This window comes from Theropithecus gelada, chromosome 1 (genome assembly GCF_003255815.1).
Source record: "Theropithecus gelada isolate Dixy chromosome 1, Tgel_1.0, whole genome shotgun sequence".
Taxonomy (NCBI): domain Eukaryota; kingdom Metazoa; phylum Chordata; class Mammalia; order Primates; family Cercopithecidae; genus Theropithecus; species Theropithecus gelada.
In genome coordinates this window covers 50,061,166-50,074,009 of record NC_037668.1, presented here as the reverse complement: position 1 = coordinate 50,074,009, position 12,844 = coordinate 50,061,166, and the positions used below count along the sequence as shown (strand labels likewise).

The 12,844-nt window shown below is 55.5% G+C and overlaps 1 protein-coding gene across 1 annotated transcript in view; it reads right to left on the bottom strand.

Annotated features, from left to right (window-relative positions):
* Nucleotides 1-12,286, bottom strand: part of EPHA8 (EPH receptor A8) — a 49,898-nt gene extending 37,612 nt beyond the window's left edge. Inside the window, exons 1-4 of the mRNA XM_025384836.1 lie at nucleotides 12,240-12,286; nucleotides 11,911-12,056; nucleotides 10,238-10,345; nucleotides 111-404 (exon numbers count right to left, since the gene is read on the bottom strand). Coding sequence (XP_025240621.1) covers nucleotides 111-404; nucleotides 10,238-10,345; nucleotides 11,911-12,056; nucleotides 12,240-12,286 — 595 coding nt within the window. The remainder of the gene's footprint in view (nucleotides 1-110; nucleotides 405-10,237; nucleotides 10,346-11,910; nucleotides 12,057-12,239) is intronic.
* Nucleotides 12,287-12,844: the final 558 nt, after the last annotated feature.

Below are 12,844 nucleotides of genomic sequence, written 5' to 3'. Positions count from 1 at the left end.
TGGTCGGTGGTCATGGCCGGGCCGGGCGGGCGGGGGCGCCGCGCACCCTCGGGCTCGGCCGCGGCGGCCCGCGCGTCGGGAGGGAGCGCGCTCCCTCGCTCTCCGCACACCCGGCCGGGCGCACACCCCGGCGCACACGCGGCTCCCAGCGCACACGCGGGCACCCGCGCCCGCCGCCGCCGCCGCCCCGGGCGGGGGCCGGCCCGTCACGGCGCCGAGCCAATCAGCACCGAGGCGGGGGGGTGGGGGACACGGAGCCCGCACCGCGGCCACCCGGCCCGCGGCCACCGCCGCCGCACGTGCGCACGCCCACCCTCCCCCGGCGGCAGGCACCTTCGGGGGCGCGCCCCGCGCTGCGCACGTGGACTCAGGGCCCCAGTGCGCGAAGACACCATCGGGACGTCCTGGCGACACCAGGACCAGACCCACCCACGGATTCCCTCTGTGGACACAGGCGCGGGCCGCACATCCACCCCACGCTCGCTCCTGCACGCATGACCCCAAACACCGAGTACCTCGTGTGGTGACACACTCCGATGGATGCACCCTAGTTCATGGGCAGAGGCTCAGAGACGGGCTCAGAGGCACTTTGAGGTGAAAAACCAAAAAAACACCAAAACCAAGGCTTTCCCTTTCCCCACCCCAACGACTTGGCATTTAGGGACCATGGGGTTTTAGGGAGGTCTTAGATTGCAGTGGTCAGGAGGGCAGGCTCAGGGACCAGGAAGACAAGTGTCCTGCTGTGTGGCCTTAGGCAGGTTTCTTAACCTCTCTGAGTCTAAACTTTCATGTCTGTAAAACAAGAATACCAGTATCGATATCCTAGGGTGGTTGTAAGAAGTGAAAGGACCCAGGTGGAACTCCTGGCAGACAGCTGGGCCCACAGCCAGGTGGCCAGTCATTACAGCTGTTCTCCAGTGAGGTGGACTATCATTCCCTGCTTTTCCCTCCCCTGATCTTCCCTGTCTCCAGTTCCATCCCCCAGGACTAGGGGTCTCATCCAGGGATGGTTTGGGGCTGTGACGGGAGGACAGGGATTTAGGGCTGCATCCTGGGGCCTGCTCCGCCACCCTCAAGTCCCTCACACACCTGGTGGGCCAAGAAGTCCGGGAAGCATGCAAGGTACCTGTAGCCTGCTAAGAGGGTGGATGCCCACGGGAGCAAGTGCCTGATCTCTTCCTACTGCCGTCTGGCACAGACCATTGTCCAGCCCCCTCTTCCTTCGCTCCCAGCTCCCGTGGTCACCGTGGGGAGTTGGAGCCATGGCTGGAAGTTACCTAGGATGAGAAAGGCCATTTGGGGAACATGTACCCTGAGTCAGACCCTGCTCTAGGGGCTTTATAAACTCGATCCAGTTTAAGCCTCACACAGCCCTGCAGGGGTGGCACACCTAAGGAAACAAAAGCTCAGAAAGGCCATCATTTGCCTTAGATCACACAGCTGGTTGAATGCCAGAGAGGTACTCAGATCCAGCTGCTTGGCTCCAACACCCATTTCTTTCCTCTGTGTCTTTTTTTTCCTTACAGAAAGGGGGAAGACAGTTCCATAGAAGCCCCTTCCTCGCAGCTCAGGTGGACTGCCTCGCTAATGTAGTGAGCCTCCTGTGACCAGAGGCATTTAAGCAGATACTAGCTGAAATTGTTCAGATATGCTATAAGAGGGCAGGTGAGTACAAAGCAGATTGGACTAGACCCAGAGTGGCAAACTCAAACGCCTACGTGAGAAAGGCAGGCACCCTCACGGAGCCTGCTAGGAGAGTGTACCCAGATCCAGCCAACACTGCTGGTGGCAACGTGTGCCGTTTTCTGCATTTTCAAGAACAAGTTGTCTATCTGGAACTTTTATGTGATACCTCTTGATTTTTAAGTTTGGCAGCTAATGTAAACATTTTAATAACACCACAGTGTGGGCAGACCTGTGAGTGGAGTGGCTATAGCCCACAGACCTCTGGGCTGTGATTCAAGGCTCATCAGATAGAAGAATCCATGGCTGGAAAGTCACTCCTGGAGTGTCAGAGAAGTGGGCAGAGGAGAGGCAGAAAAATGCAGACAAGGCAAGGCGTGGTGGCTCACGCCTGTAATCCCAGCACTTTGGGAGGCAGAGGCAGGAGGATCACTTGAGCCTAGGAATTTGAGACCAATCTGAGCAACATGGCAAGACCTCATCTCAACAAAAAAGTTTTAAAAATTAGCTGGGTGTGGTGGTGCACACCTGTGGCCCCAGCTACTCAGGAGGCTGAAGCAGGAGGATTGCTTGGGAGGCTGAGGCTGCAGCGAGCCATTAGTGAGCTGTGATTGTGCCATTGTATTCCCGCCGGGAAGACACAGCAAGACCCCATCTTGAAAAAGAAAAGAAAAAGAAAAAAGAAATGCAGACAGTATGCAGAACACAGTCACAAGCAGTCCTGGGCATTCCCTACTCCATCCCAGGCTCGCAGAAAGATCTGTTGGTGGAGACAGGCTTTGCTGGGGGTTGGGGTTCTGCATCCCCAAGTGTATGTGGAGCCAACCAAATCTGGGTTTTGCCCATTTTGTAGGTGAGGAAACTGAAGAGAGCCAGGTTTTCTGGACCTGGAGAGTCCTTGACGGACTTGGTGGGCATGAGGGATGGTTCTGAGTCAGGAGTCTGCTCTACATTCCAGAGCTCTTTAGCAAAATAAGGAATTCATTTTGCCAATGTTCCGTGGAATGCTAAGAGCAACATGCTTTCAGCTGTCTCCCTGCCCCCTGTGAAACTCCCAGGATGCCCCAGCCCAGGTGTGCCCTTTCCCCCGGGTCTCTCCCTCCCACCCCTCCCCTTTGCTGTTCTGGGTTTCAAAGGGGCAACTTGCCCATCTGCCAATGGGAAGGAAGAAACTCCTAGAGGGGCAGGTGGTCTCACCGGGCTCTTGGGGACATGACAGTTCCATAGGAACACAGTTCCATAGGAAGACAGTTGACCTTGCATCTGTTGACTTAACCTTCCATCCTCCCTGAAGGGTCAAGCAGTACAGGGCTGTGAGGAAAGCCTCAGAGGGGGACTGGGACAGGTTCCCTGCTGGGGCAAATCTTCCCCAGCTCCACCACAGCACTGCGAACACCATCCAGGCTGGACTTGGCACGTCTTTTCTCATTGAATCCCCGCAATGCAGAGATTTCACCCATTTTAAAGAGAAGCGCAATGAGATTTGAGAGGACTGACGGACAGGGAGCCCTGTGAGGTGCGTGGGCAGAATCCCTGATGCTTGTGGCTTCTTTTATCTCTTCTCGCCAACTGGATTCTGAACTGCTTGAGGGCAGAGTCCATGGCAGGGTCCTGGCTGGGTCCCGCTGGGTCCTCCTGGTGCACTGTAGATGCTCCAGGAACGTTTGCCGAATGACTGAATGAGCAGCCATCCAAGAGGGCCACATTCCGCAGGCCAAGTATGCCAGGTGAGCATGGCTAGAGTTACAGGACAGGTGGATAGCTGGTCAGGTGTGCTAGCTGTACCTGCCAAGTGGGCTTGGCCTGAACCCTACAGGTGAATCTGAACAGTGCTCTCCCTCTCCCATCAGCGCATCGGGACCTTGTTCTACAAAACAGGTAAGCTAGGGGCAGCGGCAGGCAGAGCTGGGCTTGGCAGAGCAGGGCGGCCTCTGAGTCAGTCCTTCCCCACTTTCAGACTCCTCCCTGACCCATGTCTTCTCCTGGGAGGGGGAAGAGTAATCAAGGAACATCAGACAAGACATCGCCTATGTGCGGACCCTCCCAGATGTATCTCTCCTCGCTTCACCTTTCTGAGCCTCAGTTTCTCCAGTTACAAAATGAGGATAATGCCAACAACTCACAGGGTTGCTGTGAAGCGTAAGTGAGTTCACAGATGCAAACGTGCTTGGAAACCTATAACGAGATCTAAGATTGGAAGGCACCGTTATGTGCTAGAGGAGGAGACTGAAGCCCAGCGGCTCTGCGCTCTGCGGTCCAACTAGGCCGGGTACCATTTTAGGCCCAGATAGAAAAGATGTTCTGGCAGAAGACAGATGTGTAGGAGTGGGAGGGGTCAGGACGGGGCAGGGGTGAGTGGTTAAATCTTCGCCCATCCTTGAGCCACCCTGTCCCCGGCCTGGATCTCTTGTTGCCCACCCAAGCTGTCTCAGAACCCCCACCCCACACCCCAGAGCAGGCTTGGTTCACTCTGTGAGGGGTGTCAAAGGGGACAGGGCATTCCGGACACTTGCGTCTAAATCTCTTCCTTTCCTCTGGCTGGAAGGTGGAGTCACTGGAGATCTTGGAAGAGCCCTATTCCTAACACGAGGCTCATGTTGCTTTCCTGCTTAAGGCCTCTGTTTTTCCACCTGTAAGGTGCCTTCTCCAGGTGTTTTCCGGAGTTGCAAGGGGAATGGAGCTTGGTGCTGGCACTCCACCGGGCTGCTGCTGCGGTTCCCTGGAATTAAGATCTGACCTTGCCCTTGAAGTGTTCCCAGCCAGAAACAAGTGAGGAAGTAGCTTATGTTGCGTGGGAGAGTTTCACGCAGACCATGGGGAATGTGTTTAAACTTTGTACTTTGCCTCTAGAGTCACAGCAGAAGGGTCTAAGACTGCCCCGTCTGATAGAAAGACAGTAGTGTGCCACATATGTAATTTAAAATGTGTTTAGCATCACATTAAAAAGTAAAAAGAAGGCCGGGCACGGTGGTTCACACCTGTAATCCCAGCACTTTGGGAGGCCGAAGCAGGCAGATCACCTGGGGTCCAGAGTTCAAGACCAGCCTGGCCAACATGGTGAAACCCCTATCTCTACTAAAAAAAAATTAGCTTGGCATGGTAATGGGCATCTGTAATCCCAGCTACTCTGGAGACTGAGACAGGAGAATCACTTGAACCCAAGAGGCGGAGGTTGCAGTGAGCCGAAATCATGCCACTGCACTCCAGCCTAGGTGATAAGAGTGAGACTCCATCTCAAAAAGAAAAAAAAAAAAGTAAAAAGAAATGGGTGAAATTAGATGTAAGAATACATTTGTTGATTGAATGGTGCCTGGTATGTAATATTAATTTATTACTGAATTCACTCATTCAACAAATGTGCACTGGGAACCCCGTGTGGCACCGTGCCAGGTGCTAGAAGAGGACAGCGAGCCACACAGACACAGGCCTTGTTCTCACAGCATTTCTGTCTAACAGGATAATTAAACAGGCAATCACAAAACCCTCTTCCACATAAGGGAATGCTTCAGAAACTGTAAGGCACCAAAACTTAAAATGTACAATTTAAAATATTATCTCAAAAAAAGTCCTTTTTTTTTTTTTTTTTTTTTTTTTGGAGACAGAGTTTTGCTCTTGTCGCCCATGCTGAAGTGCAGTGGCACAATCTGGGCTCACTGCAACCTCTACCTCCCGGGTTTAAACAATTATCCTGCCTCAGCCTCCCAAGTAGTTGGGATTATAGGTGCGTGCCACCATACCCGGCTAATTTTTTTATATTTTTGGTAGAGATGGGGCTTCACCATGTTGGCCAGGCTGGTCTCGAACTCCTGACTTCAAGTGATCCGCCTGCCTTGGCTTTCCAAAGTGCTGGGATTACAGGCGTGAGCCACCGCGCCTGGCCCAAAAGTGTCCTTTTTAAGCGTCAAGTACTGAATGTAATTTAGCCTATTCTTAGTAGTTGAGAGTCATCACTATGAACCAAGAATCACTGAATCTTGATGTGGAAAAAGACCTAGAGATGAGTTCGTCCAAGCCCCTGCTTGTGGAGTATGAGACAGAGGTGTCTTCGGGGCCAAGGGGCTGGGTAGACTTATTCGTCCTGCCATGAAACGCCCAGGCTTGAATGCGTTTCTATCTCTTCCTTCTCCCTCAGGCTGTCAGCTGCCTCTTCTGTCTGCTGCAAGTCTCCTGCCTCTGACAGTTTCTAACTGCCTCCTGAATTGTGGTTTCTAATCTCTTGTGGACTTTGAAAATAAAAAGGAATGCTTGTTAAAATTGTTTGTAGAGTAAGAGTCAACGGGCTGTAAGTGAGCGACTGCCTTATGGGTAGAGTGTGAGTTTAGGGCCGATAGTGTGGCTGCCCAGAGGTCTCGTCTGCTTATTCCTGGTGGTTCTCCAGACATTTGTTCTCGGGTTGAAGGGTAAGGGAGGTGTTGTTCTAAATACATAAGAGGCTTATTAATGGCCAGGCATGCACAGACTAATTGCTTCCTGCTGTTTACACATAATCAATCACGTCCACAGTTTGGAACCACTAAGCAAGCGGCAGAGTGGAGTGGAAAGATGACTGGATGGGGAGGGGCCTCAGAGGCCTGGGCTGCTCCATCCTTCACGTTCAAGTCTGTCCTGTCCTAACAAACCAGAACGAAAGCCTCCCTCGCTCCCCTGCTTCTCCCTCTCTCCTCCTCTTCCAGCAAACTGCTGTTCTCACGGCCTCCCCATTTCCTTCTCTTCCAGTCTTCCCTCCACTCTGCTCATCTCCCAGTCCCTGCATAGCCCAAGATCACCTCTGTCACTGTCCCTGCTCAGCCCATTGTCACCTCCACAGCCCTTCAAACACCACCTGCCCCTACCCTAGATGACGCCCTGGGCTTCTCCCAGCTCCACGGGCTGCCCAGTTGTACAAGTCAGGAAACTGCGCTTTGTCCCTGTGCCTCCTTCTCCACCAGCCACGTGGCCAGGATAGCCCAAGTCCTGTTGCTGATATCACCTGGACATGTCTGGAGTGTGTCCATGCTTCCAGCCTGATCTCCATCTCCACTGCCATCAGCCTGCTCTGAGCCCCCTCACCTCTCACGGGGACAGCTACAGTGGCCAAATCCCTGGTGGCCGCATCCCTGGCCTCTGTGCACACCCTCTGGCCCCTTCCAGCTGCTCGCCACACTGCAGCCAGGAAGCCATTCAGTCCACAAGGTCATGGTCAGCCCTGCCCCTGCCCTCCCCTCCTCTGACCTGATTAGAGCTTTTCCAGAGCTTTCCATCCTTCTCTCTGGATAAAGACCCAAATCTTCATCACACCTGCACGTGCAGGGAGGGAGGGGCGGGGTCTGGGGTCTGGCCCCTACCACCTCTCCAGTCCCTGCCTCCCCCTCCCCAAGCTTTCTGGAAGGCACTGTGCCCCTCCTCACACACGGCCTTTGTCTCTGCTGCTCCCTCCTTCAGCCTCTCCTCCCCACCACCCCTCGCTCCTCCTTCAGCTTGGCTCAGGCCGCCGGTCCTCAGGAAAACCACCTATCCACCCGCCCCTGCCCCCCCTCCACCCCCCGGCCCAAGTCAGCTCTGTCCCAGAGCCTTTTCCGTCTCAGCGGCACTCTTGTCTGGGGCTGGAATCCTACCTGGATTCCTCGGTGGTTCCTTGATTCTCACCACCCTCCTGGGGAGCAGGGGCCCCTTCTGCTCTCACTGGACACCAGCATGTCAGTGCCCGGCCGGCAGGTTGCCCTCCACAAGGGAGGCCCTGGCTCCTCCTTGAGGCCTGGCCCAGTCCTGGAACTGAGGCTGGATGGTCTTTGCCACTGCCTGCCTGTGTGACTTTAGGCAAATCACGTTACCCCTCTGGGGTGCTGCTCAGCGTGGGGCAGGGCCTCCTAGGGCTCTCTGCATCTAGGATAATCTGACAGAAGAGTCACTATTCTTATTAATCTTAATAACAATCATTTGAAGCGAGTTCTATTATTATCGACATTGTCTCTATGTAAATGGGGATCAGGCGGAAGGGGGGAATGTGATGTGTCCAAGATGCCACAGCTATTAAGTGGCAGAGTCAGGATTCACACTCAGATCTGTTTGGTCCCGAAGCCCAAGCACATAGTCATGAGACAGCTGGGGCCAGGCAGCAGGGTGAGGACTCCGAACTTGGAGAAGTCCCGGGCAAGGGGCCAGGTGGGCAGTGAGAATGGAGCTGGCGCCACGTGGGTGCTGGGTTATTGATTTGGGGGTTACCAGGTGGGTTGGTTGACCCTTCCCTGGCCCCTCAGACTTCTACGGGGAAGGTCAAGGAGCTCACGGCCCCGAGGAGAGGCCAAAATCTCAGTGGAGCAGGGAGGTTCTGCCAAGTCCACGGGTCAAAGCTGGGCTTGACTTCTAAGCATGAGCACAGGGCGGTGCAGAGGCCCTCCCTGGGGACAGCCAGGGTGACAGGGCTCCCAGGAAGCGGCTGAGGAAAGTCTCTAGACTGTTGGGAGGCAGCAAAGAGCTCTGGAGTAGACATGGTTTAATAAAAACCCCAGGCCTGATCCTGCCTGTGTGCTGTGTGGCTTTGGGAGCTCACTCTACCTCTCTGAGCCTCAGTCCGGATCTGTAAAATGGGGCCACCACCCCCTGTCCTTCAGGGTTGTGAAGATTAAAAGGATGCCTGGCACAGAGTAGGTCCTCGGGCTTCACAGGCCCTTTGCCCGCCTCTCCCTGCCCAGCCCCAAGGCCGTCCCCAGGGAGCAGGAGGGAGAAAGCCTCAGCTCAGTATCAGAGAGAAGAGCTTAAATGTGCCTGATATTCAAACACAACCGTATCACCACTCTGCCTTGTTGGGGGGACAGTGCATTGGCATTCTCACATATGGGAGGAACTCCGTGCATGCCACCGTTTTCTAGAGAGACAGACAGAACAAGGAGGGGTAGACAGCGTGTGTGTGTGTGTGTGTGTGTGTGTGTGTGTGTGTGTATGAGAGAGATGAGCGAGAGAAACAGAGCAAGCCAGTGCCTGGGTGACAGTGACTTGTGTGTGGGGGCGGCAGTTGCGTGGGTGTGAGTGGGTGGGTGGTGGTGAGGGCACCTCTCTCGAGCAGGGGAATGGTTTAAGGAGAGTGACTTGGTAATATCCAATACCGAATGTATTGAGATGCTGAGCAGCTCTAAAGATCTGTGTCTGATTTTCATTCAAGCTGCTGAGGCAGAGGGCGTGATGGGAGGGGCAATGCCTCCATCACTGCAGCGAAGGTCTGATTTCAGGAGCCAGAGCCAGGGTCATGGCCAGCACCAGAGTCACCCACACCACGGCGGCCGCCTTCCCAGCCACTGCCACCATTGTCGTCACCACAGCCAGTACCACACAAGGGATGCTCTGGCCCCTGTGTTAGGCCATCTCGGTTGCTGGACATCTGGGCCTCAGTCCCCAGTGCTGCAAATGAACGGAGGGAACGCCAGCCCACTGCCAGTGCTCTGCGTTCGGAAGTCCCCCTCCTCTGCCTCCTGGGCCCATGTGCTCATCTGTCACATGGGCAAAGAAGACCCTTGTCCCACCTCCATCCCATTCCATCCACCCACATTTTCTGAGGCCTGACAGCGTGGGGGACCTGTGCTGGGTGCTAGGTACTGGTGACACATCACCTGCCCTGCGGACACTCCTAGTCTGATGGTTCAGACAGACTAATGTAGACCATTTCCTGGCAATGAACAAGCTACTGTAGGCTCCAAAGGAGGGAGAGCTGAACAGTGGTGTGGGCGTGGTGTGTATGGAAGGACAAAGGGAGTGATTGCCAGGTCCAGAGAGGGACGGTGATGTCTCCCAGGTTGCACAGCCAACAGCAAATCTGGGACCAGAACCCAATCTCCTGGCTCCTTATCCGGCGCTCTGTGCCATCTCACCATGGAGCAAGCAGACCATGGAGAAGGAGCTAGGCTGTGGGTTTGTTCACCTGTCAGCCTTGTGGGGAGGAGGGAAGGGGAGTCTGTGTGCTGATCCCCAGCAGGGCGGGTGGAAAGCAGCAGCCGGAAGGGGCTGTGATCTATGCAGTACCCAACATGAGCTGGGTGCTTTGCAATTCCCCTCCCCGACTCACCTCTCACCAAGGCTGCTGGGCCATCACATCATTAGGCTCCCCAGAGTCTCAGAGCAGGGGAGCAACCTGTCCAAGGTCACCCAGCCAGGAAGCAGCCGAACTAAGATGTGAACTCTCCAGCCCACATATGTCCCGTTGGCCAGAGAACTCCCTGGGGCAGGTTTGTTGGGAGGGAGACAGAGGGTCGCTTGGACACTGGAGACCCATGTGATTCAGGGGCCACCTAGGAGCAGTTCTTGGGAGTCTAGTTTCATTTGGATTTGTCCTAAATGCAGGGTTACTCCCTCGGATGTGAGTGCAAGAGGGAGTGAGAGCCCATTTCCGTCCCCACTGCAGCACCCAGGGCTGCTCTGGGGACCCAGGCTGTCTGGATCCCAGCCTAGCTGTTGCCGGCCCTAGCCCAAGGTCATTTGTTCTGGGAAGAAAGGCAGCTTCTCAGTCCAGCACGTCCCACCCTCCCTGGCTCTGAGCTGGGAGTTGGGGCGAGGCTGAAGGACGTTTCTGGTGAAAACAGATTACCTGGTAAGGCGGCCAGCCGGGTGGGATGGCACTGTGGTGGCAGGTCCATCAGACATATCTCCATGGGGATGTTTCCTGGGGCTGCTGGTGACAGGCCCCCGCCTCGGGCTGTGGAGGGACTGCTGCTGAGGTGGAGACAGTCTGGCCCCACACCTAGGATCAGCCTGCCACCCCTGTGGCCTCACGGGCAGGGGCCCAGCCTCTCTGATGCCTCCTCCCAATAAACCCCAGAAATTGCCCAGGGACCAACCTTGTTCTAGCTTGAGCCCATCTGTTGAATCTGTCCCCTCGTTAACTCCATCACTTCCCTCTCTCCTGGTCACTGCCTCTGTACGGGGGGTCTTCCTGCCTCCAGGTGCCCCACCTCCAACTTTGCCTCCAACCACAGCCAGGGCCATCTTCCCAAAGCAAGACATTTCCCTTGGCATCACCTGCAGCGATCCCACTGCCTTAGGAGGAAGCCCTGGCTCTGTGGTCTGAGAAACGAAGCCCTGGGTGGTCTGGCCTCTGCTTCACTCCTCGCAGCATCTTGGACTCCTGTCCTCTCTTCTCTGCTCTGGGCTTGGCGTGGGCTACTCCTTCTGCCTGGCACCCTCCCCTCACCCCACCACTTCCCACAGGGCCTAATTTCTACGTCTTTTGCAGATCTCAGCTTGGACATCACCTCCTCCTTGAAGCCTTCCCTGAACTGAACCCCTGAAGTCTGGATGGGTGCCCCCCCAGACCCCCTGGCCCTCACCCCTTGGTCATCCCATCATCATAACGGCTCACTGCAATAAGACTCTCAGGGGGAGTGGGCTGTGCCAGGCGTTTTGCCCACACTGCCTAATTCCATCCTGGCACTGACCTCAGTGTGGAAAATGTGATTGTTCATCTCACCCACCGAAGTGGGAGTGCCTCATGATCACCCCTTAATGAAGGAGTGAGTGGGTGAGGGATGCGCTCAAAGGCAGGCAAGTGGCTGCTGTGGCTGAGTTCAAGGATCCCGACTTAGCCAGCACCCAACCCCCACATCCCACCCTGGATATCTTGGCTTCCTGGGGACTGTTCGCAGGTTCTGGGGATGCCAGCTCTGTTCAGATTTTAGCCTGAGACCAGCCCTCACCAGCAACTCCTCCAGGCCCCAGATTTGAGCGGCTTCCTAGGGAATGCAGCCAGGATTCACAGCCCTCTCCTCTCTGGTTCTCCCCACTCCACTTCCAAGTCCCTCTGCTGGCCCCTAAAGTTCCTGGCCTTCCCCACTCATGACCTCCTGGCTTTCAGATGCCACCTCCTGCTGGTCCTGGATTGCCATCCACACTTTGGAACCAGCCTCTTGGCCCACCGGCCTCCAGCTCGTTGGCTCTGTGGAGTGGTTTCAGAGAAGGGTTTCTGACCTTGGACCCTGCCCGAGGCCCCACCCTGCCCTCAGTCTGCACCTGGGCTTATTCTGCGCGCCTGACCCTCTACCAGAGCTTGTGAACCCAAACGTGCGGGAGCTCAGCGCTCTGGCCCCACCTCCTCTCCCCATCACTGCCTAGGGGCTGGGGGCGCTGGGGATGATAAAGTCGTCTAGGAAGAAGGAAGCTAAAGATGTAAAGGAGCCCGTGAAATCCTTGGTGACAGCCGTGACCACTGTGGCTCCAGCCATTAAACACGGAGCTTTAATGGCCCCCAAAATACACCTGGGGCACTTGTCAGCGGCTCCTGCTCATCACACGTGCACATGCAGGCCGTGCACACGCGCGCGTGCCTACACAGGCTCAGTGAGCGGCACAGAGGGTAGGATGGGAAAGCCTGGGAAGTGGTGCCGTAGCCCCCTTGGCTTAGGGACGGGATACTGGGGGCGGACAGCAGACCTCCTTCCCTCGTGGCCTCCCCGCTTCCACGTTACACTTTATATTTGCATAGCACTCGCTCATTCCCTGCATCCTTACAAAAAGGTTTTGATGTTGGTCGGATGCTATTTAATATCCGCTCTCCTCTTGTTCCTTGGCATAGCCCCCGAGGACACAGCACGCACCTGGCGCACAGCAGGCAAGGGGCCATGGGCTTGCTGCCATGGTACATCCTGTTGCCTTGGCCATCAGTGAAATTCCCTAAACAAGACCCTCAGGCTTCATTTGAGTTCCACAAGGTTGTGTTGAAAGCCCTGGATGGCTGGGCGCGGTGGCTCACGCCTGTAATCCCAGCACTTTGGGAGCCCGAGGCGGGCGGGTCTCAACCTGAGGTTGGGAGTTTGAGATCACCCTGACCAACATGGAGAAACCCTGTCTCTACTAAAAATACAAAATTAGCTGGGTATGGTGGCCTGTAAGCCCAGCTGCTCAGGAGGCTGAGGCAGGAGAATTGCTTGAACCCACGAGGCGGAGTTGCAGTGAGCCGAGATGGTGCCATTGCACTGTAGCCTGGGCAACAAGAGCAAAACTCTGTCTCAAAAAAAAAAAAAAAAAAAAAAGAAAGCCCTAGATGGGAAGCCCAGGCTCCAGGTCCTGGCCTTGCTGCTAACTGCTGTGTGACCAAGGCCTCCCTATCTTTGGGCCTCGGTTTCCTTATCTGAAAAGTTTCCTGTCCTGCCCTGGTCATAGAAACATCCTGCGGAGGGCCGGCTGGAACCGAGTGGTGGGT